The sequence below is a fragment of the Panthera pardus genome, unplaced genomic scaffold (genome assembly GCF_024362965.1).
Source record: "Panthera pardus isolate Hobbes unplaced genomic scaffold, ASM2436296v1 HiC_scaffold_2, whole genome shotgun sequence".
Lineage (NCBI taxonomy): Eukaryota > Metazoa > Chordata > Mammalia > Carnivora > Felidae > Panthera > Panthera pardus.
The window spans coordinates 58,206,563-58,234,351 of record NW_026526765.1 but is presented as its reverse complement, the minus strand read 5'-3'; the positions used below and the strand labels follow the sequence as shown (position 1 = coordinate 58,234,351).

The window sequence follows — 27,789 nt, the reverse complement described above, 5'->3', positions numbered from 1 at the left end:
AACAGAATAACAGTCTTTGCCATTTTTTTCCAACTTGCATACCATCTGGAAATTCTGATTTTTTTTTTTTTCAAAGGGTAGGAAAGAAATGTGCTCCAGGCACAAATAAATGTTTACAGCTGAGTTATAAACCGAGAATGGTGGGGCTTAAAACAGACAGTCTGGCAGTGATGGAACTCAAGCTGCAGTGAGACAAATAATGCTGTGGGGAACGGGCCAGCTTGTTTTGCACATTGGCCCTTGTGAATGGGAAGTCTTGCTTCCCACTGACCTCATCAAGCAAATGTTTGGGAAGAAGTCTCCACATCTGGGTTGGTTCTAATTCTTAGAAGGCAAAGGGAAAAGATGAAGCAGAACGACTCTCTATCTTGACATTCTGAAGGCAGCCTTCACCTTCGGAAACTACAATACCTCATAAGAAGTGTCAGCCCGTGGATGCTTGTTAAATGGAGTAACTGAGAGATGGCATGATGATGTCAGTGACAACTAGTATTCCCGGATCTCTTATTAACTGCCTGATGCCACACACCATGTTTTACAAGCACTGTCTCCTTTATACTGGATGCCAAGTGTGAGGAGTTCCATTTTATGGATGAGGAATTGGTGGCTGAGGGAGGACAAATGACCTGCTTATGTTCAAGCAGCTAAGTGATGGAGCTGACAGTTGTAACCAGCTGGACCAACTCTAGAGTCATATGTTACACAGAATCTGTCGATGCAGTGTTACCCAAAATATGCCCAACCCTTGGTCAAGACGGAAAGGCTGATCTATTGGGAGTTTGGTCTCTTCTGCCTCATCTCCTATAATTTATAGTTGCAGAACAGTCCAATGAGAGCAGACATAGGTTTGCAAATGATACAGAGTAGTAGGCAAACTTCCATAATGGGTCAGGTACAAATATTTTATGCTTTAGTGGGCCATCTCATCTCTGTTGCATCTACTCAGCTCCATTGTTGTAGTGCAAAAGCAGCCATAGGCAATGAATGAATATGGCTGTGCTCCAATAAAACTTTATTTGCAAAAACACATGGCTGGCCTGATTTGGTTCATGAGATGTTATTTGCTGACCTCTGATATAGAGGACACTTTGACTTTAAAATGAGTGATAGGTTTTGAGAATGATCCATGAAATTCTACTTGGGAGTTTATTCTTTCTTAAGATCAGTGCACAAATTGGCTACATGTGATGTGCCCTTTAAAAGCTCTTGTATTCTTTGCCTCTGGGCCTAGCCAATCAAACTGGATTCCCTTATGTTATCTGACCAGGTCAGAACACTGTATTGAATCTTCGTTCTCAAGGCTTATCTAATCCCAGATCTATAGAAAAAGTGCTCTGTGCTCTTGTAATGAAGATGTATGAGTTCATTCCTTTTAACATAGAAATACACTCGAGATGGTGAGTGATTCTGGCAGTCTGTGGGCTCCCTTTTCTTGATGTGAAACCCAACAACCAAACCAACCACATTAAGGTTTAATTGAAAGAGAGAATGGAGAAAAAATAAACCATGAACAACAACAAATGGAAAAGGGAAGACAAAGCCCAAAGAACATACTCTCCTAACTAATTAATCAAGTGCTTTGTTTCCACTAACATATCAGAGAGTGTAGGCTGCCCTGTCTATTAGACTCCTTTCCAAATCTGAGCAATGTAAACACTCCTAAAGACCAAGTAATGAAATCTCTATCGATGTGCCATCTTAGATGGAACTCACATACCCTTGTTTTGCTTACATTTTAATTTGCTTCTGCTGGATACTTACCCAGTAATTGCTTAATAAGATTAACCTCCCTGGCAATGTGTGGTGTATCTTGATTAAAACATTATTGGAGTGAAGGATTATCGTATACCACAAAAAAATGGAGGGGGTGTTATTTAATTTACTTATTGCCAATATATCTTGATTGTCTCTTTGAAACACTGGAAAACTAGTCGATGGGAATTGATTCAGGTTATCTAAATGTATAGAATTGGGGAGTGGGGAGGAGGGAGGTCACTAGGTAAAGAAATTGAAACCTGAGGTTCACTTTTTCAAAAAGACATAGGTGGCTGTGAGAAAGCCAAAATCTTTCTAGTTATTTTTTTAGACCAAACTTTACAGCAGCTTGAGAGATCTGCTGTCTTCGGTCATAAGAAGAGTACTCTTTGGTGTTCAGAAAGGAGATGTTCCCAGTTTTCGTTCAGCTTTATTTTAAATTCTCGCACTTTTTCATAAGAGTCCTATTGACAGAATTCATTGGACAACAATTTGGCAACCATTTTACTATCTTGTAAACTCATTTGGAAAATAACTGGTGATGTTACAGGACTTAAAAAGGCATGTTGCATCTGAGGGGGAAAATTCTGGTCTTTCCAAAGGCACTGTGGAAAGTGTTTCTTCATTTAATTGAGAGACACTGTACTCTTAGTTAGGACTTGTTCTCTTCAGGGAATCTTCAGTTCTGCTGATATGGGATGTTCAGGTGGGGGTGGGAGTTGGAAACAAAACTTAATCACAAATGCGCAGAGTGGCTGACCTTAACTTATGGAAGTTAGTGCCAATCTGTGAGTCTCTTCGGTAAAGGATGCTATTTAAGAAGCATTTGCATGTAACTTCAGAATGTATACATACCAAATATATACCTGTGCCCCATGAGCGAATATGCATATTCACTTTCAAATGTGTGTTCTGCATTCTTCTCAAGGGGCAGGGTGCTGCTGACTTGTGGATTAAAGGGAGCTTAGGGATCAGAAGCAGCAGAGACCCCCTAAAGCGTTTCTCCAAGAGCAGAACCATGGACCTCTTGGGCAGGATCATTCTTCGCTGTAGGGGCTGTCCTTTTACTTAACCGCATCTCAGCCTCTCTCTGCTAAATGCCAGTTGCACCTCCTCTAACTGTGACAACCAAAGAAGTCTTCAGACACTTGCCCAATGTCCCCTGGGGGCCAAAAATGCCCCACAGAGAAACACTGTCATAAAGGAAACAGGAGCTGTGGATGATGTCAAATACTGGAGGGAATGGACTACACATCAGAGACCAACAAATCTGGCTTCAGGCTTTTTGGTCAGTTAAGGCAGAACATGATCCGTTAAGGCAAGATATACTTTCCATTTTTAGATCTAGTTTTAGTTACCTGATAATGGAAAGCATATAATTTCATCCTCAGATAAAACTTTTTCATGCTTACTTAAAGGTAATTTAGTGTTATGATTAGGATGGATGAATAGAGCGATTCTTGAAGATGGGATACAAAGAAAGACAAAAAAGTTACACTCGATGCCATTAGGACAACTCCAGGGAGAATAATTTAAGCAACATTAACATCTCAGTATGACTAACGTGCATCTCTAAGGGAAGATGAATTCTGGAATCTTCTCTGTGGGAAATGATGGTGCTGAGGAATACCCCAACTTGCCCAAAGATGCACAGAGCACAGACTTGAGTTTAAGTCTGTACCTGCCTATGTGTTTGACTGGGGAAAGTTTCCAAAACACCCTGGGCCTCGGTTTCCCTGAGATGATACCCTTCCTTTTACAGCTGTTGAAATTAGGCAATGCTTAGCTTGGTGCACACCAGGTGTCCAGTAAACGTTATTTCCTTTCTTGTCTCTGAACTATCTCTGTGGGGTATTTTAAGAAACATGAGGGTAAACTGTGCTAGGTAAACTGTTCTGATGTGCTAGGAGGCAGAGTGGAAGTGTCTGTGTTTGGAGAAGCCCTTCCACACCATCTCTCCTGTTTGTGATTTCCATCCTGACTCAAGCACACCCCACAGTCTGCCATTGGTTGCTGTTGTTTTTTTTAATTGCCCCCTGTCTCTACCTCCTCACAGTCCTGTTTTTTCTCTTCCTTCTTAGCACCTTGTTAGCACCTATTTTTTTTTTTTTTCCTGCAAGAATACAGTTGCCTGATTGCTTCAATAAACATCTCCATTGTCCCCTTTGCTGTTCTGAGGAGAGAGCTTTGTTCCCTGAGTTGTCAAAACTCTGTTCTATTCTCTCCCAAAGCAGAACAGCTCAGAGTCTTTCTCTTCCCTGCCAGGCAGCCCTTCCTCCCTGGGGAGGCTGCCTCTCTCCTCTGGGGAGTGGGCTCTGGTCTAGCGGCACACGCAGCCTGCTGCTCTCTGCTTTCTTGATTAGGCAGGACTTTCTCCTGCTGCTGCTGCTGCCTCTCCAGCTGCTGCTGTTGCTGCTGCTTCTGCTCGGGCCTCGGGAGGCTTTCAAGTGGCTCCAGATAGCAGAGGTATGCACATTGGTCTGGGAAGGCGGGGTGCCAACTCTCAGTGGCTCCAGCCAAACGCAGCTAACAGACAGGAACAGCAAACAGATTTTAACAGGGGCACCTACGAAAGGCAATGGATTTGCCCCCCCCCCCCCCCAATTTCTTTTCCTTTTTGTGTACCTTCCAATATTTGGATTAGAAAACCTAAACCGGTTGGCGGGAGCTCTGAATTTCCCTGTGACCTCAAGAGGGCAAGCAGCAGCTGTAACCTCACCTTTGCCTCCAGATGGCATTGTTGCCACATCATCGCTTCCTGGTAGGCCGGTCCTTATCCCATTGTTAAAGGTGTGTCCATCTGCCGGCTGCAGTTGCCAATTGAGTCCCAGCAGATGCATTGCTGCAGGAGAGACAAAGTAATGAAAATATGAATAGATAATTCAGCAATGCAAATGTCAAGGGGGGAGGGCCAGGTGCCTCTTCCAAGCAATTGCCTTTTAAGGAAGCTGCACTTCAAAAAACAAAAAAAAAAACAAAAACAACATCAACAAAAACCCCCCAGTTTACCCCAGGCCTCAGGGATTAGCTAAATACAGAAAGGGAGGAGATCCGGGTGATTAGGTCTCCTCTCCCTGTGCTGCTGTTCACCACCTTCGGTGAGAGGATCCCCAAGGTGGGGAGAAGAGGAGGGGGAATCAGAGTTCAGGCCTCTCTACCATGGAGGAGAAAATGTCCCTCTGGAATCGCTGTAAAGAATACTGCTCCATCACATCCAACCTCTCCCACACTGTGGATGCAGCTGTTTTTAGACTGAGGGTCCAAGGGCGTTGACAAGGATAATTTCCCCCAAACTACTCAAAACAGTCAGTGTCAAAACAAGGCTCCCCAGATGGGATGGTCTGCTGCTGAGACTGTAGTTGCACTAAAACAGCAATGCAGCAAGTATTGCCCACAGCTGGACTGGCCCCTGTAAGCTCACCATTCTAGTTCAAGCTCTCAAACTGCCTTTCCTTTCCACCTCTCTTCCTGCTAAGTGGGTACCTTTCAGCCCACTGTAGAAAAAGCTCAGGGGTGGTTGCAGAATGGGGTCCTTTCACAAAAATACTATGATGATTCCCTCTCACACCCTGCACCGGCACCCACGCTTTCCCACGGGGACGGAGGGAGCTGGAGTGCCAAGGTGCTATCTTTGCTAATGAGACAAACATGTTTGTAGGACTCTTGCTTTATTTCCACGTGTACTGCAAACCTTCAACACAAACTTCCTTCCTTCCCTCCTGTCTTTCTTGTCACCCTGTGCCAGCTCACCACTTCCCAGGTGGTTTCTCAAGCTCAAATCACCCCATCTTCCATGGTTCTGGGGGAGTTGTTTTTGCTATGTGGAATGAAAGGCAAATCCCAAACACCTGTATTCTTTCAAAGTCCCCATCTAAGAAATGCTTCATTTGCAGATAAATAAGGAGTACACTCCCCTGCATACTGCCCATTCAAACAATAACCACACTGTGTCTGTCTGGCATTTCAACCGGACATAGGTTGATGCTGTTGCTAGGGTTCCAGCGCTGCAGGAGAGAAAGGGCTGTTGACAGGGAAAGGTTCGGGGCATGATGTGGGATGGGAGAAACAATTAACCACAGGAAACGCAATTAACAATGCTTAGGAAATTGTTCACACGGCAATTAATTCTGCATGCCTACCACCACTTAAAGTCAGGCTGCATTCTATTAAGGTTAAAAACCTATCTTCAAACAATACAGCTCAGATTGATGGCCGCAGATTAATGTGCCAAGGTGTCCCTGTGTGTATATCTGCTTTTTTATTTTATTTTTTTGCATACTTCCCCATTTCAGAGCCATGTTTTTTTCCCCCTATACATTACTTTGAAGTGTAAGGCAACTCTTTGAGATGATAAATACTAATAAGAATAAGTGACATTTACTATACACTTTCTGTCAAGGTAACGCCTAATTTTCTCCTGCAGTTTATCCGTTATATGTAGGTCACTCACTTGAAGAGACCGGATTCTATTGCCTCAAATAATGACATATTTTCACTGTACAGAGGTCAGGAAATGAGAACTAATCGTGGCTGCTTCGAGATAACGATAGCTTCTGATTTGTAATTACCAGGTGAAAGGGAGCCAAGGAATTAGCTATTTTAAAATGATTCCCTTTTTTTTTTTTTTTAAATGTCGCTCTTGGGTCTTGGGACTTGCCTTGAGCCTGCTTGTTGCTGCAGTGGAGGTGTGGTTCCCTCATGAAGGGTCTCCCTGCGTTTTAAGATAGACACAGACCAGTACTGCAGGTGCAGCTGGGCTCAGGCCTAACAAAGCTTTGAGTTTCTCATCTAGAGAAGGAAGCTGTGGGTCTATCAGGCAAGAATGACAATCTGCCCAACGCCCCATCAGTGTGAATCTCTTTTCAAAGCTGTTCCCCTCTTTGCAAACCCAGTCTTGGCACTCCAAGATGAGGAACATACTGCAACCGTCAACTTCAACTTCGAGAGAACAGCAAGCAGACAATACCCTAATCTTCTTGTGCATAAGGAGGGGATTCATGAAACTAAGTTCTGTTTGCAGAAATGCTCACCCCTCCCTTTTTGTTTCGGGTTACATAGCATCTTTTTATTAAAAAAAAAATGAAAAGTATTCTGAAAACAAGAAGATGAGAGATGGGGTGAGAAGGGTTAGGGTCAGAGGAGACAAGTAACTGCTCAGACAACTCCCAGAAGTGAAAAGGAAATAAGAAAGTGAGATGGAGACAGGCAAAGGGGAAGAGCCAAATCTGCTGAGTGTAAGCTCTGTCATCCCAGCAGAAGCGAGGCAAAAAAATGAAACTCAAGTTTGGGCATATTTTCTGTTGTTGAACTGAACGTTAAGCAAATAAGTGAGAATTATATCAGGGGTATAACCACCTTCTTTTGTTTTTTGGGAGGGACGCTGAAATAGGCTTTTGTTTGTACTTTGTTTTTTTTTTTTTTTTTCTTGGTCAGCTATTCCTTCTCTCTTACTTGAGTAAGAAAATGAGAGTATCTTTCTGGCCTATGGGGATGGACTAAAGTGTCCTTAGGATAAAGAAGATCCAGGAGAGCTGTGAAGTAAATGAGTTTCCTGACTAATGAGAACTCTATTTCTTATTCTGCTACTGATTTGCTATATGGCTGGGGCTGAGAAATCCGTGTCTCCATCAATCTCTCCCTTCACCTTCTGAAAATATTTCCCTTTACAGGTAGAATAATGGCTGCTGAGGGCTTGAGAGAGGTCAAGTGTCCACAACACCCTCGAAGATCTAGCAGAATGTCTTGAATATAGAAGGCATTCCATCCATAAATGTTTACCAGAATAGATAATGACACATGGAGTTAGATATGAGGGGCTGGATTGTAGGACATTATACTCTCACAAATCAAAAATATCTAATAGAGAGGCGTGAAGGGTGGACTACAACAGTGCTGGCAGCAATAGGGACAAGACTACAAAGAGAAGCTATTTTGGGTACTAGTGTTATCAGTACCTGCTGCCAGTCCTTGAACCCCTTCTATGGCCAGCACTTTAGGAGCCATTCTACAGATATTACCTTAAGATGTATGACTCACATCTCTGGTTGGTACTATCCCCATCCCCATTTCATAGACAAAGAAACTACTGACTATGAAGTTTGATCACTGGGGATTTCACAATCAGAGGAAGATAACAGTGGAAGTGGTTATCTGCTTCATATTTCATAGTGATTTGGGTGAAAATTCTGGTTTGCAATGGGATCTCAGCAAACCTGGTCTTTTGCTTGAAACTCATGATAATCTCACTGTGGTTGACGAATGACCATTTTCCATATTCAGCACCTCTTCCTGAAGGGGTGATATCTCCTGTCTTGTTGAATTCAGATATGGCCACATGACCTGGCAGCACACACTTTGCATACCTTTTTTCCTTCTGCCACATGGTCAACTTGGGTCTTGAGGAACGATAACATGGCTCAGAGCCACGGCTGACAGGTGGGAGAATACAGAATGAATGAATGAATAAACTGTTACTGTTATAAACTGCTGAGAGTTTGGGGTTCTTTGTTTTAACAGCATGTCTGAGACTTCCCTAACTGATAGGTTCGCTTACAGCAGCCCCAACTCTTCCATGGGGCATACGTTCTAAGACTTGCCCTCCTGGTGGATGCCTTAAACTGCAGAATAGTACTGAACCCTATGTACACTATGCTTTTTCCTGTACATATATGCCTATGATAAAGTTAAACTTATAAATAAGGCACAGTAAGAGATTACAACAATGACTAATAATAAAATAGAATAATTATAAAAATATACTCTAATAAAATTTATGTGAACGTGGTCTCCCTCTTTCTCAAAGTATCTTCATCTTGTGATGCTGTGAGACAATAAAATGTCTATGTGATAAGATGAAGTGAGGTGAATAATGCAGGCATTGTGACCACAGTGTTAGGCTCCTGCTGACCATCTGACCATATGTCAGAAGGAGGATGGTCTGCTTACTGCGGTTGACCACGGGTAACTGAGCCTCAGAAGGCAAAACTGAAGATAAGGGGAGCTGCCATGTAAGTAAACTAAGATACTCCATTTTTATACAACAGGTCTCTGTGCATTCCTTAAAGTTATTTATTTATTGAGTCAGGATCCTTTCTAAAACCCAGCCAGGAAAAGTTAGGACTACTACATACTTAAGGTCACCAACCACAAAAATAGCTCTTTAAATATTATGTCATAGTATATCCAGCTGTGATGCACTCTAATTTGGACTTAGAAAGTCTCAAGACTTTGTGTGAACACTGGCATCATCAACTTACATTTTCTCCAACAAGACATCCTGGATGCAGTGGGGTGGTCCCCTCTCTCACTTTCCACAAATGCTCTAGCAGCTCATCCCAAAAGGTCCTGTTCAGACCATCCTAGGGTCAGAAGTGAAATGAGTTTGGGAGGTCCTCTCCCTAATGTGACTCACCCCTGTCGGCAGCCAAAATGCACAATTTATCATGACTTGACAGGCTCTGCTCCAGGGAGACCCTCAGATGGAACAGTGGGCTCCATGGGTCAGCAAGGATGGAACAGGGAAAGGTTCCAAGTGGAAGTTCATGTAATCCAGGTGGTAGCTGGGAAATCAGCCACTAAAAACACAATAAGCAGCCAAACTCTGAATGTATCTCCCTGGCTAATTGGAGAAAACTTTCACCAAGAGCTGAAAGTGAACCAAAGCAGGATGAATAGACCACACACAGATTCCAGATTTCAGCAAGAATAATAAACAGACCTACTTGGAGTTAGGGTGATAGTTCCTTAGCGGAGTTGCCTGTTTTTGTGTCACATGGGCTCTAAAAGAAATACTCAGAGGTAATCAAGTGAAGATTAAGGGAGAGGGGTTGGTTGCAGGTAACAGAATTCCCCAGCAACTGCAAGGACAGGAGATGTAGGCCTTGAAAAGTGGCAGCATGGAATGGGGGTTGTCTGAAATAGTAATTAGGGTATGTGTGGGTCCTGCTGGGTGCCACTTAGAACCTTCCATGTTCATTGGCTGGCAGAGGATCAACCTGACAAGAGAGTCAATCAATATGTCAGCAGCGCTTCTCAGAGAGCTGCTCAGCCCCTGCTTGTCAAGGAGGGCAAACACGGGGGCCACGGATGCTCTGTGTTTGCTGAGCAGGCCTCCAGGAGCAGGGGGTATCTTTAAAGATCAGCCTTGTCGATACATAACCGGAGGAAGAGATTGGGCTTTCCCTTTGAAAATGGAAGGCTTGAGGCCAAGCAGAGCTTAGGAAGTGGGAGGAGGGAGGCTTGCCTGCTGGGTCTTATAGCTCAGCATGCGGTCAGATTCACAAGGGCCTTAGAGATGATGGCAAAGCTCCTTCAGAGACCAGGTAGGCTGGGACTCCCTGCCCCTCCCCCCCCCCCCCCCCAACTGCATCAGCCAATTTAGTCAACAATGCCAGGACTCCTGTGGGAAGTGTAGCCAATTCCCCAAGTGCCACTGCTGAGAGGAGAGAACCACAGCAGAATAATCAGGGCTCAAATGCACAAACACTAACCCTGAACTTGCACAGGAAATCTGCAAAGGCACTTTTGTAAGCTGTAGTCAAAATTAACACATGCAGATGAGCCTGCTCCATGAGGATGTTGACAATTAACAATTATTTTGGCAATGCACCAGGTACTGGGCTAATTATGTTAACTGCATCATTTTATTCATCACTTATCATTCAGCAAATATTTATGGAGCACCTACTGTGTGTTAGGTGTGTTCTAGGCTCCAGGAATAAAGAAGTTGACAGAAGGAGTTCCTTGCTCTCATGGAACTTACATTCTAGCGGGATACATAGAAACTAAACACACACAAATGAAAAGTGGAGGATGAATAGGGTTGGAGATGCCAGGGCCTGGGGGTGAGTAATTCAGTTTTTTGTTCAGATGTAGACCAGTCAAGGATGGTGTCCGATAGGTAACATTTGAGCCAAAGCCCAAAGGGAGTGAAAAAGCAATTCATGCTGACATTTGGGGGAGCTTTGAGGTTGGAGTGGGGTCAGTGGGAGAAGAGAGTGCAAGGTGGTGGGGAAGGTGGGTGGTAGGGAGTGGGTGCCCTTGGAGAGACTTCGCCATGTATTTAAGTGAGATGAGATGAACACCGCAAGATTCTAAAGAGTGTGAAAATCTATTTATTTCCATTCTCACTCAGTGACATGGTAATGTAGTCTACCTCTTCTAGATAAGGAAATTGAAGCTTAGGGAGGTTAAGTCACACGCCTAAGATCACACAGCCAGTAACCAGTCACCAGGAAGTCTGGAAGTTAAACCCAGACACATGTAACTGCAGAGTCAGAGCTCTCAACCCCCATACTGCCCTGCTACTGACTTACTCAACAGTCCTCAATAGAGGCCATCAGGCCCCTAATTCTCTAAGTGAACCGCTACTTAGTCAAGACTGAACAGGGCAATGGGCTACAGAATTACTTACTAAATACTGTCAAGGCTCACTCAGCAACAGACACCTCCCTTTGTAGGCAGTGGTTAGTCCTCTGATAAATCTGTCCTTGGTCAGCGACCAGCTTGCTACTTAACTGAAAGGAATCGCGATTGTCAATAGAAAATAAATCTGTTTGGCAACCTCAGTTCTCAGTCAGGCAGGCTAGCAATCTATATGCTTGGTGACTTTTTCCTTGGTCAGTTTGCTTGTCATCCTTTGGGGACCTTGAATACGGTGCCTTTTCCTCAGAGAGGAGGGGGCCCACTGCAGTGGATTAATGGTATCCTTTTTAGGAACACTGTCGTGCCTAAATTACCTTCTGCCTAAAAGAAGAGATACAAACAAAGCCATGTGGGATAACATTCACGGAAGTGCCTTAAGTCTTAAAGGAGTTTAAAAAATTTAAATATAAAGGAGTTAAAAAAAATCCCTTTCAAACTGCCTTGGTGGAATTATTTCTCTTATTCCACCCCTCCCCCTGCCCCCACTGTATTGCAATACACTGAATGGAATGAATTTTCAAAGCACTGCAGGGAAGTTATGCCCACAAATCCCTTTACTAGTAATGGGATTTGTGTACCTATCTCCCAAGAATGCTCTGAAAAGTTACTTGTCTGTGTCTAACTTCCAGCTTGCAGCTTCCAAAATGGTTGCAAAGTTTCTGGCCCAGGAATGACACAGAAGAGGAAGAATGAGGCCCAGATAGGATACCAGAATCCTGACAGGACCAGCGGAAATGAGAGGGGGCTTTGGAGAAATGCACCTGAATTCACACCTCTATCTGCACTCTCTTATCTTCCAGCCATGAGGCTAAAACAGGGATTTTGTCTCTGCCTTCCTAATGCTCGTCCCTTGCAAAAGCAGGGAGGCTTTCTGTCCCCTCCTGCACGTCTGCCAAGAGAACAAGGTGACAGTTGCGTGAGGCAGCTCTGAGACCAGGGAGCAGCGTGTTCTGGAGACAAGAAGAATCCACATGGAGGGAACCAGCGCATTAATCTATTTTCATGACAGGCTCAGGATAGTACAGCAAGTGGGAAGTCGTATGAGATTAATCAATTCCTGTGTTTGGAGGAAACAAATGGGACCCCTTGCAGCTTCAGGATGCATGGGGCCCCCAAGCTGATGTAACTCCTACCCCTCGAGTCCCCTTACACCTGCCACTGTGCGCTGCAGGTGGTAACTCTGGACACTGTGGGGGTGTGGTGTCTGGTGTGCTCAGGTGACCTCTAACAAGGCCCTTTGCTCTCAGCATCACCAGGTGGATCAATATGTAAGACAGACACACATGCTCACAGCTACTGTCTTTTTCTCGTGCACAGTCTCCAGGAACGTACCCTGGAGGATTGGCGATGCTGGCCAGGCGTCCCATTGTCCACTGAGCCAGCTTATCCTCAGGCAGATAAACACATGCCTGGAGCCATTCGCCACACAGGGTATCATTTCCCACCCAGATGACTCCTTTCCTGCCGCTATTTTTCCCAGGAAAGAAATAAAATAAAAGCCTTTCTTTCTCTAAGAAAGGACCCATGTGATCAACATACCTTTAGAGAATGATAATATCAGTAGGTTTTATTCAGCAAATAAATCATGGTCTCGGATTTTAAGAGCTTTTGTGATAGCAAAACACATCCCCGCAATCCACACGCATACACCTAAACGCATCTTTCTTCTCCCTCAGAAGCTTGTCATTCAGTGTTGACAACCCAAACAATATTTGTCTTTCTTTAAAGAACAGCACCCGGCAGCCCTGTTAAAGAGGGGGCCGGTCCACAAGACCACTTACTACAAAGGAAAGGTGATGCAGGCTGCACGCGGCATGCGGCCACCAGACTCATAGGAAGCAGACATTATGAATGTTTTAGAGGATAAGATGTCATATTGATTGGTAGATGTGCAGTGTATGCTGGAACAAAGGGGGGAACTCTCCCGTGGAAAGTCGGCTTTGCAAGAAGCCATGGTGAGGGGCGTCAGGGAGGTGGCAGTTGGGGCACTGGCCATATTCCTAGGGCACGTTTCTTCCCTCGGCTGCAGTAAATGAAGAAATGAAGGATCTGGTCTTGCTTCCCTTCCGAGTCCCAGGCACCCCCGCCCCCCCCAATCAAACTGCTTCCAATGAACCCTCTGATCGAACTGTGGAGGCTACAGTCAAGCAGCCAAAAACGAATAGCAAAGCCAGGGGTGCCTTAGGAATGGGGTGAAGGAGGAACCATCCCCCTATCCTGGGTCTTTGAGACTCATTCCTATCAGGGTTTAAATCCCCGTTCCACTACTCATAAGCAGATGACCTTGTGCAAACTAATTGACCTCTCTGAGCTTCACTTTTCTTAGCTAGAAGAAAAAGTTAGCATTTTTATAAAGTACTAACTCAGTGCCTAACATCGTGTTAAGAGCTTTATACGCATTATCTTATTTACCCTTTACAAGAAGTCTAAAGTAGGTACTATTATTCTTTCCATTTTACAGATGAGAGATGGGAGGCAGTATTGGAAATTTACCCATACAGACACGGCTGCTAGGTGGGGCAGGTGTTTATAGAACCAAGTGTGCACTTTTGGCCACAAAGGGAAGAGGGTGATCAAACTGACCTTACGATGTGGTGTTAGTATAAAGGAGGCAGGAATCCGTGAGTATCGAACACAGAGAAGGCATTCAAGAAATGTGTCTTACTTTCTGCTATATCTTGGGTCATTTTGCCATTACAACGAGACCCATTGTAACTAATGTTTAATTGAGCTCTTGATGTGTGCCAGGCGCAAATTTTATCAAGTGTGTATAATATTTTCCCATTTTGCAGATGAAGACATTGAGGCTCAGAGAGCTGGAGTAACATGCAGCTGCTAAGTGGTAGAAAGGTGTGACCTGAACCTGGGCCATGACACCTAACACCTGCGCATCGCATCATTCCAGCTCACAGCAGGACAAATATCAGCTCCAGGCACCAGGAAAGACTGGGGATGTTTATTCATCTAGATATTCTTCCCGCATTTGCCTAATCCCCTTTCTGAGAAACCTCTTTGGCTTTCTTTTCTGCATTATATCAGAACGGCAGAGCCACCCAGCTCAAAGGTCATCTGGTCTGGTTCTTGTATAGATACTGACCTTGAGCCTCACGTAGGTGAAATGACTTGCCCAAGGTCATGATGACCAATGATTAGCTAAGCCAGGATTTGAAGCTTGGTCTCCTAACTTTTTGTCTGGTGCTCTCTCTATGGTCCTCTTCCATCTCTTTAAAGAACAAAGGATTCTGAGGCCTACGTGCAATGCAATGCCTTATCAGAGAACATGAGGGGACCTCAGCGAAGCCTCCTTCTCTCAGCCATTTAAGATTTTTATTACTACTATTTGCAAGGTAAGGGATGAGCAAAAATAACCTGTTTATAAACTAGTCAACAAAATGGGTATCATGATCCTTCCCAATCCTAACTTCATTACATCGGGTTTCTATGACAAATTGCTTCTACTGCAGGAGCTCATTCACAACAAGAAACTAAAATCACCATTTTTCTAATTCTACCTGGTCCAAGGATGCCATGGTCGATACAGACATGGCTCCCTCCTGCACAGAAACTGGGCAATATTTCAGGAGTGAGGAATGAGTTAGAGAAATAAGGATGCTGAGCAAATCCTGCATGTAATTCTCATGTCAATTTGGTCATTTGTTCAGCAAAGCCAAATTAGGCACACGGGGAGACTGCTAGTGTTCTTTTCAATGTTTAATTTCTGACATGGTTCTCTCAAGGATTTTTTTTTCTGACTCAGAAATAAAAAATCTTGTATGAGCAAATTGGGCTTGATCTTTCTCTTAACTGGTTTTTAGTTAAGTGGATTTTACATGCCTAACCTGAAACATTTTAGAGTTGATTCTAATGGAAAGAAACATTGCATTAAAAAATTAGTTCTTTCTCTCAGAGCCTGATGACACAGGAGGAAATAAAAACCCGGAAATCCGGTAGTCCTGGTCCTCTGATATGTTTAACATAACAGGGTCAGCTTCTTACTGAGAGAAAGATTATCTGGTAGAAGAAAAAAAGGATACTTTGTTTTTGGAATGCAAGCCACCTGTATTGTAAAAGAAGAACTACATTTTCATCTTCAATTAGATAAATGACACAATTAGACTTATTTTGAGTTTGTGACAATTTACTTAATAGAACTAATTTCAGGGGTTTTATGTGACACTCAAGTCCCACACATTTCTTTCCTGCTAAAGGTACACATTTCTCTCAACAGGTAGCAACATGGTAACTACTGTGGCACTTTTGGCTTATACAAAGCACTGTGATGACAGCAGAAAGACACTCCACATTGTTCATTATTAACCGCCCTCCCCTCTTTGGCTTGTGCTCCACTCCTCCCCCCGCCCCCAAACAATCTCTAAAAGATCCCAATTCTGGTACAATCCAATTCACCTCCAGGTGGGGGTTGGTGTCTCCTCTGATCCCAGCCAGGGAAGAGAGATTCTCCCTGTCCTGCATGTTCCGAGCTCAAGAAAGGTGAACCTGTTTGTGAAATCCCCCCACTCGTTTTTTACTACTTAGTTCTTTTAGACTTAAGTTTCTAAATTGTGTCCCTTCTGGTCTTATCTGGTTTCAGCTAATCTTTACTTTAATACAGGACACCAATGAGGTAGGTATTTTATTATCCCTATTTGTCAGATAAAGCAACTGAGGCTTGTTGCAGATACAGAACACGCCCGAGGTGGAGCGTTGCCAGTTGTTGTTTTTAAAACTGTTAAATCTGGCATCCCAATCCCATAGTTAGGACTAATTCTCAGAGACCTCACTGTCCTTCTGCAGCCCCAGGAATAACCTCCTAACTAGTGTCCCCAGATCCTCTGAGCTTCGCTCCAGAACTGTCAGAAAGAAATGCCCAGGGGAACCAGAGTTGGGTCTAACCTCTGAACTTCTCTGGTTCTCTACCCAGAATGTTATTTGCATTCTGCTTCTGGTCCAACAGAAACAGAATGCAAGCCACATATGTCATTTAAAATTTTCTAGTAATCACATTAGTAAGTAAAAACAAATTTAATACTATGTTTTTTAACCCTATATCCAAAATATTATCAGTTCAGTATGCATTCAACATAACAACCGTTAATGAGGTATTATACACTTTTTTTTGCACTATGTCTCCCAAATCTGGTGTTTTACCCTTAGAGCTTATCTCAATACAGACGCTAAATTTTCAGTGGTTAAAGTGAAACATGGTCCTTCCAAAATAATAAAAGTATATTAAATAGATAAATGTTTTCTACTGCTTCAGTTTTAAAATTTAAATTAATTACAGTGAAAATAAAGTGAAAGATCAGTTCTTTAGTCACACTGACCAAGTTTCAACTACTCAGTAGCCATATGTGGCTGCTAGACAGAGTAGTTCTAGACTACTGTGGCTTTGCAGGGTTTTCCTAGGCTCCTCTCCTCTGTGCTCACAGGATATTTTGTACCCACATCTATCACAGCATTTATGGCCTTATTTTGTCTGTGTTTATCTTTGAGAGAGAGAAAGAGAGACAGAAAGAGAGAGAGAGAGAGAGAGAGAGAGTGAGTGTGTGCGTGCCAGGTGGGGTGGGAAGGACACAGAGTAAGGGGGCAGAGGATCCCAAGCAGGCTCTGTGATGACAGCAGAGAGCCCAGTGCGGGGCTTGAACTCACGAACCATGAGATCATGACCTGAGCTGGTTGGATGCTCAACTGACTGAGCCACTCAGGCCCTCAGCATTTATGACTTTAAATGGTAATTACTTACTTACTGATTATCCTACCTGCTCCCTGCTGGGAGCACCTTCATGGGCGAGAGTGAGTCTTCATCTCCTTTTTTTGGAATTTGCCCCAGCAAGTGGCATCAGGCCTAAACACAATGGCATTCAATAAATATTTTCTAAATGAAAGAATGGTTTGGAATTGAGTTTAAAAACTAATTAGTTGGGTCTTATGGTGTGCCAGGCTAAGAGCAATAACGGTAATAGTAATAAGCGATTTGTATGGAATTCTGACGTTGTGCCAGGTTCTCAATTCCTACCTGCTCTAGAGACATTTCTCTTGATCACTACCCCCTGCCTCCAGGCACCTTTGAGGGCGGAACCATTATTCCCATTTTCCAGATGAGAAAAAGGAGGCTTAGAGAGATTAAATAATGTGCCCACTCCCACACAGCTGCTAAGTGCCAGAGCCAGACATGTGCAGAAGCATCTTCACCCCTTGGCAGGGCTTCCCTCACCTCAGTCTTCAATGACCATGGTCATGACTTTTACTAAAGCTGAGAGCCACTTGTACTGGCACATCCTTGCCACATTTAAAAAGCAGTCCCCCTTTTTAAAACTCTAATCCATTCAGCCTCATCCCAAAATAGTATCTGTGAAATAAAACGCTTGCTGTATTAGTTATAAGGCTTTGTGATACATTCAAGTAAACATAACTATTGAAGTAAAACAGCAAGGCCACATACCACACAAGGTCATACCCTGTAGGTTCTACCAGTGGTATGCCTACCATACTTGGGGAAATGTGAACTTGTAACTTCTGTCTTTCTGTCCCCATAGGCCAAGCATTATTTCTGTGTTTTCTGTCCTCAGTGGCAGTCTAACAAGGGAGGAGCAGTAGAGGAACAGGCTGGAAGGAAGGTTTCCCCATGCCTACCTCATATTTCTAGTATAAAAGCAAAACACAAGACCTAACCTCCCACCCCTCCACCTTGTGGGTTTTTCTTCACTTCTTCAGGGCCAGAGGACAAACACTGCTTCAGGGAGGCTACATCCATGGAATCAGTCGTTCCTGCTGAGGATTTCCTATCTTATGCTAGGTAATGCCAAGAGAGTCTGGAGTCTGTTAGAATCCAAGAGCCCCATCCTCCCCACCTGCCTTTTCCCCAGCCCTGTGGGGGAGGGGCTCCATAGTCCATACCACCACAGTTGTGTTCTTGGGCATTGCAATTTCTACTTATTTCATAAATTCACCAGCAATCATTATACCTCAGATACTGCAAACCCTAAATGCAATTTTCAGTAAGAATAACAGCCTACACTAATATAGTGCTGACTGTATGCTAGCCACTGTTCTAAAAACTTTAAATATGTAGACATGAAATTGTCATTTCTGATAGATCAACTGTGATAGAATATCAGTAGTTTTACATGGTCCATCTTAAATAAATTAATCACTTAATACAACAGCTCTAAAGACAAATACTTTTATTATACCCATTTAGAGCTGAAGAAAGTATGGGAGAGAGATTAAGTAACTTGCTCAAGGTCATTCTGTCAATAATAGTAGAGTGGGGCTTTGAACTTGGGGACTCTGGCTCAGAGCTCTGAACTCCAATGCTTTCTGCCACTTACAGTACAAGTATCATAAAAAGAATGCTGTCTTGTACCTAAAGGCTGGAGTCTGTATTTCAGACATATTGGGTAAAGCATACTTAAAAAATTTTTTTTTAACATTTATTTATTATTTAGAGACAGGGGAGAGGCAGAGAGAAGGGGAGACACAGAATCCAAAGCAGGCTCCATGCTCTGAGCTGTCAGCACAGAGCCCAACATGGGGCTTGAACTCACAAACTGCAAGATAATGACCTGAGCTGAAATTGGATGTAAGCATCCAACTGAGCCACCCAGACGCCCCTTGGATAAAACATACTTTTGCGGAAACAACAGAACATGGTAGTTAGAGTAGCTTTGGAATCAGACAGACCTGGCTTCAAATCCAGGTCTAGGCCCTGGACCTTAGTATCTGTGAGGCTCTGGGAAAGTGTGCTTTTTAATTTTTGATCTTGTGGACCCTCAGTTCCCTGATCTGCAAAGTGGGGGTGTTAAAAGTCCCTAGTTCACAGTGGGGTTGCCACGCTAAATGAAACAAGGCAGGCAAAGCACTTAGCTCAGCTTGACACAGCGTGAAGAGCTCAGCCAGCAACAGTTGTGCCACGGACTGGTCAGAAATAACATTGTTCGCCTGGAAAAAGGTATCTTTCAGATTCCAAACAGCTAGGTTTCAAGCAAGTAGTCCATTCCTAAATTGGAGATGGCCTGCCTTCTGAATGAAAACTACAGAATCCTGTGCAGGAAAACTGGAATCATGTCCTCCAGACTCATTTTACAGAAGAGGTTACAGAGACCTAGAGGGGTTAAGTACCTCGGCAGGGAGGCCAGGCATCATTTTTGAGAACCACAGATCCCTGATCTCATTCGCTTCCACCTTACTGCGCTGACTTGAAGCTGTCCTTCTGGAGTGATGCTTTAAAGAGGAGTCTCAGACCTGCTGACCTGAATCACATATTTCATGCACGTGTGGTATCATTGGCAGCACTAAGCAGCGTTTGGGAGGTGCAGTTGGGGTAGGAATGGGAATTCTTAATGATTTCCACCAACCTTCTCCAAAGCAACCACAAATATACAGCTTCTAAGTAAAACCTGTGTGTTTCCTATGCAAATGTAGCTTCAAGAAAAGGCCTCAAGCCTCCCTTTCTCTACTCGGATCGCCACCTCAAATCCTCTCCTATGTTAATATTTTGGAGAACCGCTGCATAAAAACACATTAAATGGCAATATTTTCTGAATTTAACCTGATATCTGCAAATTCAGGGTGCTCATGTGATGAGCCGTAACAGGAAAAAGGCTTGTGTCGTGTGGGAGAGCTCTGTTAATAAGCATTTCCTAATCTGCTATTCTGTGCCTGGTGCTGAGCTAGGCTCTGGGGGTGCAGGGATGACTAAGACAAAGCTGTCCTCAAAAAACTTAGTCCTGGCCAGTCCTGACCAGCAGAATCGGAATTCTTTGAGAATTTATTAGAAATGCAAATTATTGGGCCTCATTCCAGACCAGCAAATCAGAAACTCCAGCAGGTGCGGGACCCAGGTATCTGTGGATTGAGGGACCTGTGGGTGTTTCTGATGAACTCTCAGGCCTGTGACCCACTGGAAGTGTGTGAAGCAAGGCTGATGGCAATTAGGGAAAGGTAACATGAAGGGAAGGAACAAGCTCCCCTTGTCTGTTTCCAGGAAGGTGGAGAAGGTGAGAGAGCCCCAAGCCCTCCCTCCAGGTGCACTAGGTCTCTGCCTACAGGGGCAGGATGTCATAAACAGTCTGGAAGAAGCAATATAGAAAAGAGACATTCAAGCCAGGGTGGAAAGATGGAAAAAAATGCCAGACCCAGACTTGGGCCAAAGCAAAATGGTCAAGCAGGTAAAGTTTCTTCTTAGCATGTCTGCTCCCCTTTCAGTATCTGCTCTGTGTCTGTTCTGCCTGTCCAAGACGGACAGTTATCAGACAGACTCACTGTCACTTCCAAACTCAGCCGTGCCACTTGTATGAATGCTTTCCCATCACGTTGGAAGTTTCCTGGACTCCCCTCCAATTCTCTCAGAACTGTGCTTTCCAAACTATCAACCACTTCCAGAGAACTTAAAAAAATCTGTTGGAACTAGGTATGTGAACTCATCCACAGCTCTCCCAAGCGCTCACATTTTCTACCATTAATGGATGTGCAATTACAGAGGAGATTAATGATTTAAGTCAAACATATAAACTCTAAAGGTAGAGATTTTAGGCATGATGCCAATTAGGGCAAGGGAGATATTTTTAGAGAGAAGGTATTGTAGACAGTGGCTCTGAGATGGCAAGAAGGGAAGGTTTCCCCCTCTACTCTGGTTAGCCTTGGCCATGGAGGTGCTGACCAGGTGCAGATGGGCCTTGGGGGATCTCTGGTCTGTTTGCCAGAAAGACTGCAACCCCTTCCCTGCTATCAGGCACAGAGCCACCCAAAGCTAATGATCCACTGCGGTAGTTGTGGTGGGGGCATCTTATTGTAAATACCTGTCCGTAAGCACTCCCATGGAAAGTCCATTTTTGTATAGTCCATGAGGCTGAACTCAGGTGTTTGAGCTATGTATTAGTTTAGGAATATTAGGGATTAGCTTGACTTGGCTTAAGCATAAAAGGGAAATTATTGGAAGGCTGTTAAGACAGCTCATGAAAGTGAAGGAGTAGCTGGGCAGTCAAGCCCTGTCTTTTTTCTCTGGCTTTCTCCATGAGATGGAGACAATGGTCATAAAGAATACCAGAATCATAACCCCATGCCCTTGGGCCACCAAAGAGAAGAGAGCTTTATTTTTCCAAATTCACGTATAGGCATCTTAGGCAAGGACTCTGGTTGTCTTGGTTGGGGGTCACTGGCCTTCCTTGGGCCAGTCACTGTAAGATGACACTGTGAACTCTGTCTGGGTGCCAGGTTGGACCCAGATAAGACATGAAGAGTGTTGAGTATAGACCTGGCCACCAAGTAAAGTTGCCAGATTCAGCAAATAAAAATACAAGATACCAGTTAAATTGGAATTTCCCATGCAGTATTCCGGGCATACTTATACTAAAAGCATTATTTTTTTGTTTGTCTGAAACTCAAATTCAACTGGGCATCCTATGTTGAATCTGCCAACCCTATCACCAAGGGAACTGATGTGAGTCATTCAGGTTTCCCCATTCTCCATGATGGGTTGGCTGTCTGACCAGAAGGGAATCTGTATCAAGCATCTACACTTTCCACAAAGTTTCACAACTGCCTGGCTGTCTTATGTAAAGCACATGGGTTACTCTTTTTATCAATCATACTGATCCTTTGGTGGGACTTCAGGAATTCATCAGAAAATTCAGCTAGGATCAAATTGTGAGTCTACTCTTGCCAAAGCTCCTAGAGCAATCTGATATTGACAGTGTCAGCGTGAGACTAACTAGCTGGTGGGTACCCATCTCTCAGGCTGGGTGTTGGTTTCCTCCTCTTGGGAGGCTGACCACAACCAGTTTGTAAGGTTGGCTGCTCCTTAGTCTCAGCTAAACATTTGGAACCTAAAGATCTCTGCAAGCTCCATTTTCACCAATGGCGTTGATCTCTATAAATATTTACTAAACTTGCTCTGTAGTCAAGGCACAGCCATTTTTTCTTTTCCTCTGGAAGGAAGTTTATTACAGAAAGTAATAGGTGATGTCTTCTTACTACCCCATAAATCTGCTATAGTACCTGTGTGCTGAACTTCTTAGACAGCAAGAACAAACAGTTGTTGCTGAAACATTCCACACAGAGGAAAACAATAAAACCAGAAGCAAAAGCAAAACAACAAACAAAACTTATACAGAGATTTTTTTCTCTGTTAGAATATTTAACACAAGGTCAAGCTGCCCAAAGCTGAAGTTCTATTATATTTCCTAAAGTAGGAAAACCAAACAGTTCAATTTTTCTTTAGACAACACTTTCTTATTCTAGTGATCAGCAGTGAATTTTTCAGCACCAAGTATCCAAGAAATAACCCTGAGCTATGGGGTGCATACCCAAGCTCGGATTTAGGACACACAAAGCCAGTCCAGGGGCAAGGTCAGTTCTAGACAAGATGTGGAACTAAGTAACTTTTGCTTTGTGTTCTCCCATCTGTTAACAGAAGTGATGGTTGGTGCCTGAGAAACTCTGGGTAAATTATATGATAGTTTTAGTGAAGTAAAAAGCCAGTTTCATGGCCTCTCAGCAGCCTATTTAGATTTAAGAAGAAGACTGTATTTCTTTTTTTCTGAGAAAGCCCCATGCACTTAGGATAAACTCCTTAATGAAGTGCCAATGATCTCAGAGTTGACCTTCAATGTCCTTTCCACACAGCCTGTGCTGCATACCATGGTCAGGAGCCAACTTTCATCAGGTGAGGGTGACTTGGTTCTCTGTAGGCTTTCTGGGAAATGTGCTTCAGGGTCATCTCCTAGGCGTGTGTGTGTGTGTGTGTGTGTGTGTGTGTGTGTGTGTGTGTGTGTGCGCGCGCGCGCGCATGTGTGTGTGTGCATGCGCGTGCACGCAAGTGTCTATGTGTGGTGTGGGTAATTTTCTGGCAGGTGTACGTGTGACCACTTTGTCCATGGGAGGGATTATTATTTTAATAAGTTGCTTTAACTAGTTAATTTTTGCTGAGATAGTCCTTTTCTATACTCCGAATTTGATATCCTTATTTTTTATATAGAAACTGGAAAGCTGATTGACCCTTGCATGGATACTGAGTGGTTCTATTTGGGTATGCTGCTGTATATCCTTGAAGGGCAATGACTAAGTTTGTCTGGTTCACTATTGTACACCCAGAACCTAGCACAATAAAAAGTCTTTATTCAGTACCTTCCTTTGCTGAGCACTGTGCTAAAGGTTATTTAAGAACTATATCATTTAGGGGTGCCTGGGTGGTTTTATCAGTTAAGTGTCTGACTTCAGCTCAGATCATGGTCTCATAGTTCATGAGTTCTAGCCCCATGTTGGGCTCTGTGCTGACAGCACAGAGCCTGGAGCCTGCTTCAGATTCGGTGTCTCCCTCTTGCTCTCTGCCCCTCCCTCACTCATGCTCTCTCTCTCAAAAATGAATAAACATTAAAAAAAATTAAAAGAACTATCTCATTTAATCTTTACAAAAGCCCTATAAGACAACACTATTATTGTGCCCACTTTACAAGGAGGACACTGAGTCACAGGGAGGCTAAGAATCTTGCTGTGCTCATGTAGCTAGTAAGTAGAAAAACTGGGATTTGATCCTGAGCAGTCCGGATTCTGGAGCCCGTTCTCTTACCTTGTACCAGAAAACAATTGTTTTATAAATACATGAATAAGTGGATGACTAGTAAACCTAAGATTAAAGTGCTTGGTGACAAAACTGTGGTCTGACCCTTAGTTGTCAGGCCCAGAATTCACATAAAATTCTCAAAAAGTACTGTCCATTTCTGCATTTCTCCTTCTGACTCAAGTCTGTGACCTTCTAGATCCTCTGCTGCTCACTCTGATTCCACCCTCCAGAATGTGTGTCATTCTTACAGTTCTATTACATGAACTCCCTGTTCTGGGATTGCTGACTGCTGATCCCCATGCCAGTGGATAAATGTTTAGGGGGACACCGCTTCTGAGTGCTATTTGCACTTTCAGAGTGGCCCTCAACATTCAAAGGAACTGTAGGCCAAGCCTCCTGATGTAAGGACAAAGTTCCTTGTTAGTGTAGCTACCCCTCCCCCCCTAGACCCAGAAGAGGCCCGCCTAATTTCACACCTTGAAAAGAACAAAGAAATAGAAAAGATCCAAACTGCAATCATTCTCCAGATCACTGAACAGATCACTCTGATTTAGAAGTTGTTGTTTTTTCCTCAGGTCACCCATCCACTCCCAGCACAGCCTGGGGAGGGGAGGATCACACCCTCTGAGCTGAGATGGCAGCTGTCTCAAACAGGGAGATCAAATCCCAACCTCAAGACCCACTGGCAAATTAAGCCCTTCTTGCCGGGTAATGCTACTCATTGTGGAAGTTACGTTAACTTATGGGTGGTCTCTTCACGTTCAGAACTTTGCCTCCATCTTTTCATGTGTGATTTATACAAGCAAATCTTGAATGGTGGAGTTTCTGGCATTCCACAGGACATGTGCTTCTCTAAATCTATACCAAAAAGGCAGCCTACTTGATCTACAAATATGTTTGCTCTTTGTAACTCAAGCCTAGTCAGTAGACAAGAGAACATGGAAGAAAAATCTACCCATATTCTACTCCACTCCAATCAAACCACATACACCCAATACTTGGGGCTTCTTTTTACCACATCGATTCCAATTTTCAATTCCTGTTGGAGATACCTAGTGTTCTCACTATCGCATCATCTGTCGATGTCCACTATCCAAAGGAACAATTATCTAACACCAAAACACAGGGAATGTACAAAAACACAAAAAAAGAGAAAGATTCTACTTTCCAAACCAATTTCCAGGAACTGCTACTAAAGACAAGTATCAAACACTTTTCTACTTTAATCATTTTCAAAACTTTTAATGAATCTGCTCTTTTAAACAAATAATGCCATTAGCATGGATGCTATGCAAATGAAATGCAGGGCCTGCTTTTGTTTGGCTTCCTTGAAATTGTTTCAGAAACCTGATCACATCAAATATTTTTCAGTTTATGCAAAACAGAACCTCTCAATACATTTTTTTTGAAGAGTATGTAGTTTTTCATTTGCATGTTGGTCCCAAGTGGTAAATTTACACTTTGAATGTAGGATTAACAAATTTCCATGTCTGAACTGCATTTTGAAACTTAATCGTACAGAAGTTACTTTCGTATGCCAAGAGCCTTAAGAATCTGAAACTGAATGACCTTAAAGGTACCTGGATGCAGGAGTTCAGCACACAGGTGGCACCGGGGACACTTATGTCCCACAGGAACACCATTTTTGCAGTTACCTATTACATACAGTGTTCTCTCAAAAACTAATCTGTGGTCATCTTGGAAAATGCAGGAACGAGCATACACTGCCTGCATTTAAAAAACCATTCAGATCCTGGGATCCACAGATCTGCATCCAAAACCCCTTTTTCAAACTGCTCTTTCTCAGTTTGGCAAGCAGGCCGGCCGGTGCCACTCTCTCACTGTCAATGAACAACATTATGGCTTGAGAGAGCTATGCATGATCACACTTACTGTAGCATCAACTATTTTTTTCTTAATTGTCCTGAGATCCTAGAAAGGAAACAAGCGTCTGTGCTGACAGAGGAGCTCAGCGTGAACTCTCATTTTTCACATGGAGCTAATTAAAAACTGAAATTAGTTAAATATGGAAATGACACTTGCAAGCACTTTAGTAGAATTCTGGCAAAATCCCTCTGGAGTGCTGTGACATTACCTGCTGCTTCGAAACTCCCCAACTGAATTTCACAGTTAAAAGGCTGAGCAAAGGGAAAGTTATTATTGAGATTTCGGATTCAGAATGTGTCTGTAAAACTCCAAATTAAATTTCACGGCTGGCCCTTGAGTGGTTGGCAATATATAACGCAGGCCAATAGAGTGGGCCGCTAACAATGTCCCTGCAAGCAGGCGCTCCAATTACCCCTCTTTAGGTATGGTACTGTGGGTGGCACAGTGCGACAATCAGAAGGTTAACGGATATGTTTCTCTTGGAATCTGTCTCAAGGCACTTCATACACGCACTGATTTCAACCCAAGAAAGAGGCTGTACTCATGCATGGTAGTATGATGGGTCCAATTGTGAAAACTGAACAGGGTTTCTTAGGGGTAACAAGACACACTTTTTACATATGAATTCTCATAGGTTGGTCTATCTATAAACGTATAGGTATATGTATACATAAATGCATATAAATGTGCATGTACATATATGTACGTACATGTCCACACACACACACATATATATGTATGTATGTATGTGTGTATATATATATATATAGTATATATATATCTCCTTTTGTATATGTATGTCTAATAGGCATTTCCCAGTTTTTATTCACAATTGTGATACCTTATCTTGAAGCAGGGAGATCAAACAGCTTCAGTCTTAGGGGAAAGTGAGAATAAATAGCCTTTCCAAATGGGCAATGATGAAGAGGGGCCTTCCAGAGTAGGTAGGAAAAGCACCATCCAGGAGGTCAAGTCCCCGTTAACAGGCAAAAGCAGTAGCATTTGCTCAAGGGCAAATTACGGTGTTTGTCTACATCTGCATACAATTTAATTAAACCCGCCTATGTGTCTGATGGCCCTGGATCTGCGGCAGAGTATTTGGGAAGTCCATACTCCCTCCAAACAACTGGAGTGTTGTGATTTTATTGTTTTTCCGACACCCCATCCATTCGCCCTTGAGGAATTCCCTCCTCCTGGACCCTGGCCACGACTGAGGCAGGCATGGTGTCCCTGCCTGGGCAGGCCAGAGAGAAGGGCTGATGCGCGCCAAAGCCAGCCCCGCCCCTTGAGTGGGCTGGCAGGGAGCCGTGGGGCTGCTGGCCTGCCAGGAAGAGTCCTCTGGCAGCTCAGGGCGCGTATCTCCCCATCTCACTCAGGCTTTGCTAGTCCGAGGCCTGGAAATCGTTGCGGCTTACCCAGCTGGATGGGTGCAATGTTGCAGCTGTACCATCAGGCTGGCTTATTTTTATTGAATTTTGAATATCCAATTTCAAAGCAATTCAAATGAATTTGCCCAAGGCCTCGGATCAGCGTGGCTGCTGACACTCTCTGCAGTAGGGTTTCGAAGTTCATATTTCTAAACAAAGGCAAGATTACAGAAGCTTTCCTTGTCAGGACCAGCGCCTCTAAAGAACCCTCTCTACCAACTCTATTAGGTCCCATGCTGACAGCAGTGAAAACTGTTCCGCTAATCCGGGTCCAGGTCCCTCACTGCTCAGGTGGGGTGGGCAGGCAAACTTTGTCCGCTGACTGAAGAAAGATGGAGGAGTACAGTAGAGGTGTCTAACAGGATGCAGAAGGGTCCAGGACACGGAAGTTGGCACATGTAGCGTTGTTGGACAGAGAAAGTGTGCAGAAGTAGGGCAGAGGCAACTCCAAGGTCAAGCTGTGCCCATGCCTTGCCCTTCAAGATTAAAAAGAAAAACAAAGAAACCCTATCCATGCTCTAAGAGCAACCGAAGAGATGCCGGGAACTCTTCATCTTGGGGAATCTTTCTAGCAGCTCCAAAAATCTGTCTTCCCTCACCCCCGCCATTCCTTTCTAATCCTGCTACACCCATGCCTAGGAGCCACAGCTGTTAAATGCACAAAACAAAACTCAACCCTCATGGTAGAAGACTGAAGAGCTATGGAGAAAAAAGTGCTTCCTGAGAAAAAGCCCA

At 43.6% G+C, this 27,789-nt stretch overlaps 1 protein-coding gene and 1 long non-coding RNA gene across 20 annotated transcripts in view; one reads left to right on the top strand and one right to left on the bottom strand.

The window, feature by feature from the left end:
* The window catches only part of TENM2 (teneurin transmembrane protein 2), a 1,291,038-nt gene that overhangs the window by 214,267 nt on the left and 1,048,982 nt on the right, over positions 1–27,789 (bottom strand). For all 19 annotated transcript variants that reach the window (XM_053907069.1, XM_053907085.1, XM_053907075.1 and 16 more), the window contains one exon: positions 4,475–4,597. In XM_053907069.1, coding sequence (XP_053763044.1) covers positions 4,475–4,597 — 123 coding nt within the window. The remainder of the gene's footprint in view (positions 1–4,474; positions 4,598–27,789) is intronic.
* The window catches only part of LOC109267457 (uncharacterized), a 28,191-nt gene continuing 9,092 nt past the window's right edge, over positions 8,691–27,789 (top strand). The window contains exon 1 of the long non-coding RNA XR_002080111.2: positions 8,691–8,762. This is a non-coding gene — a long non-coding RNA (uncharacterized LOC109267457). The remainder of the gene's footprint in view (positions 8,763–27,789) is intronic.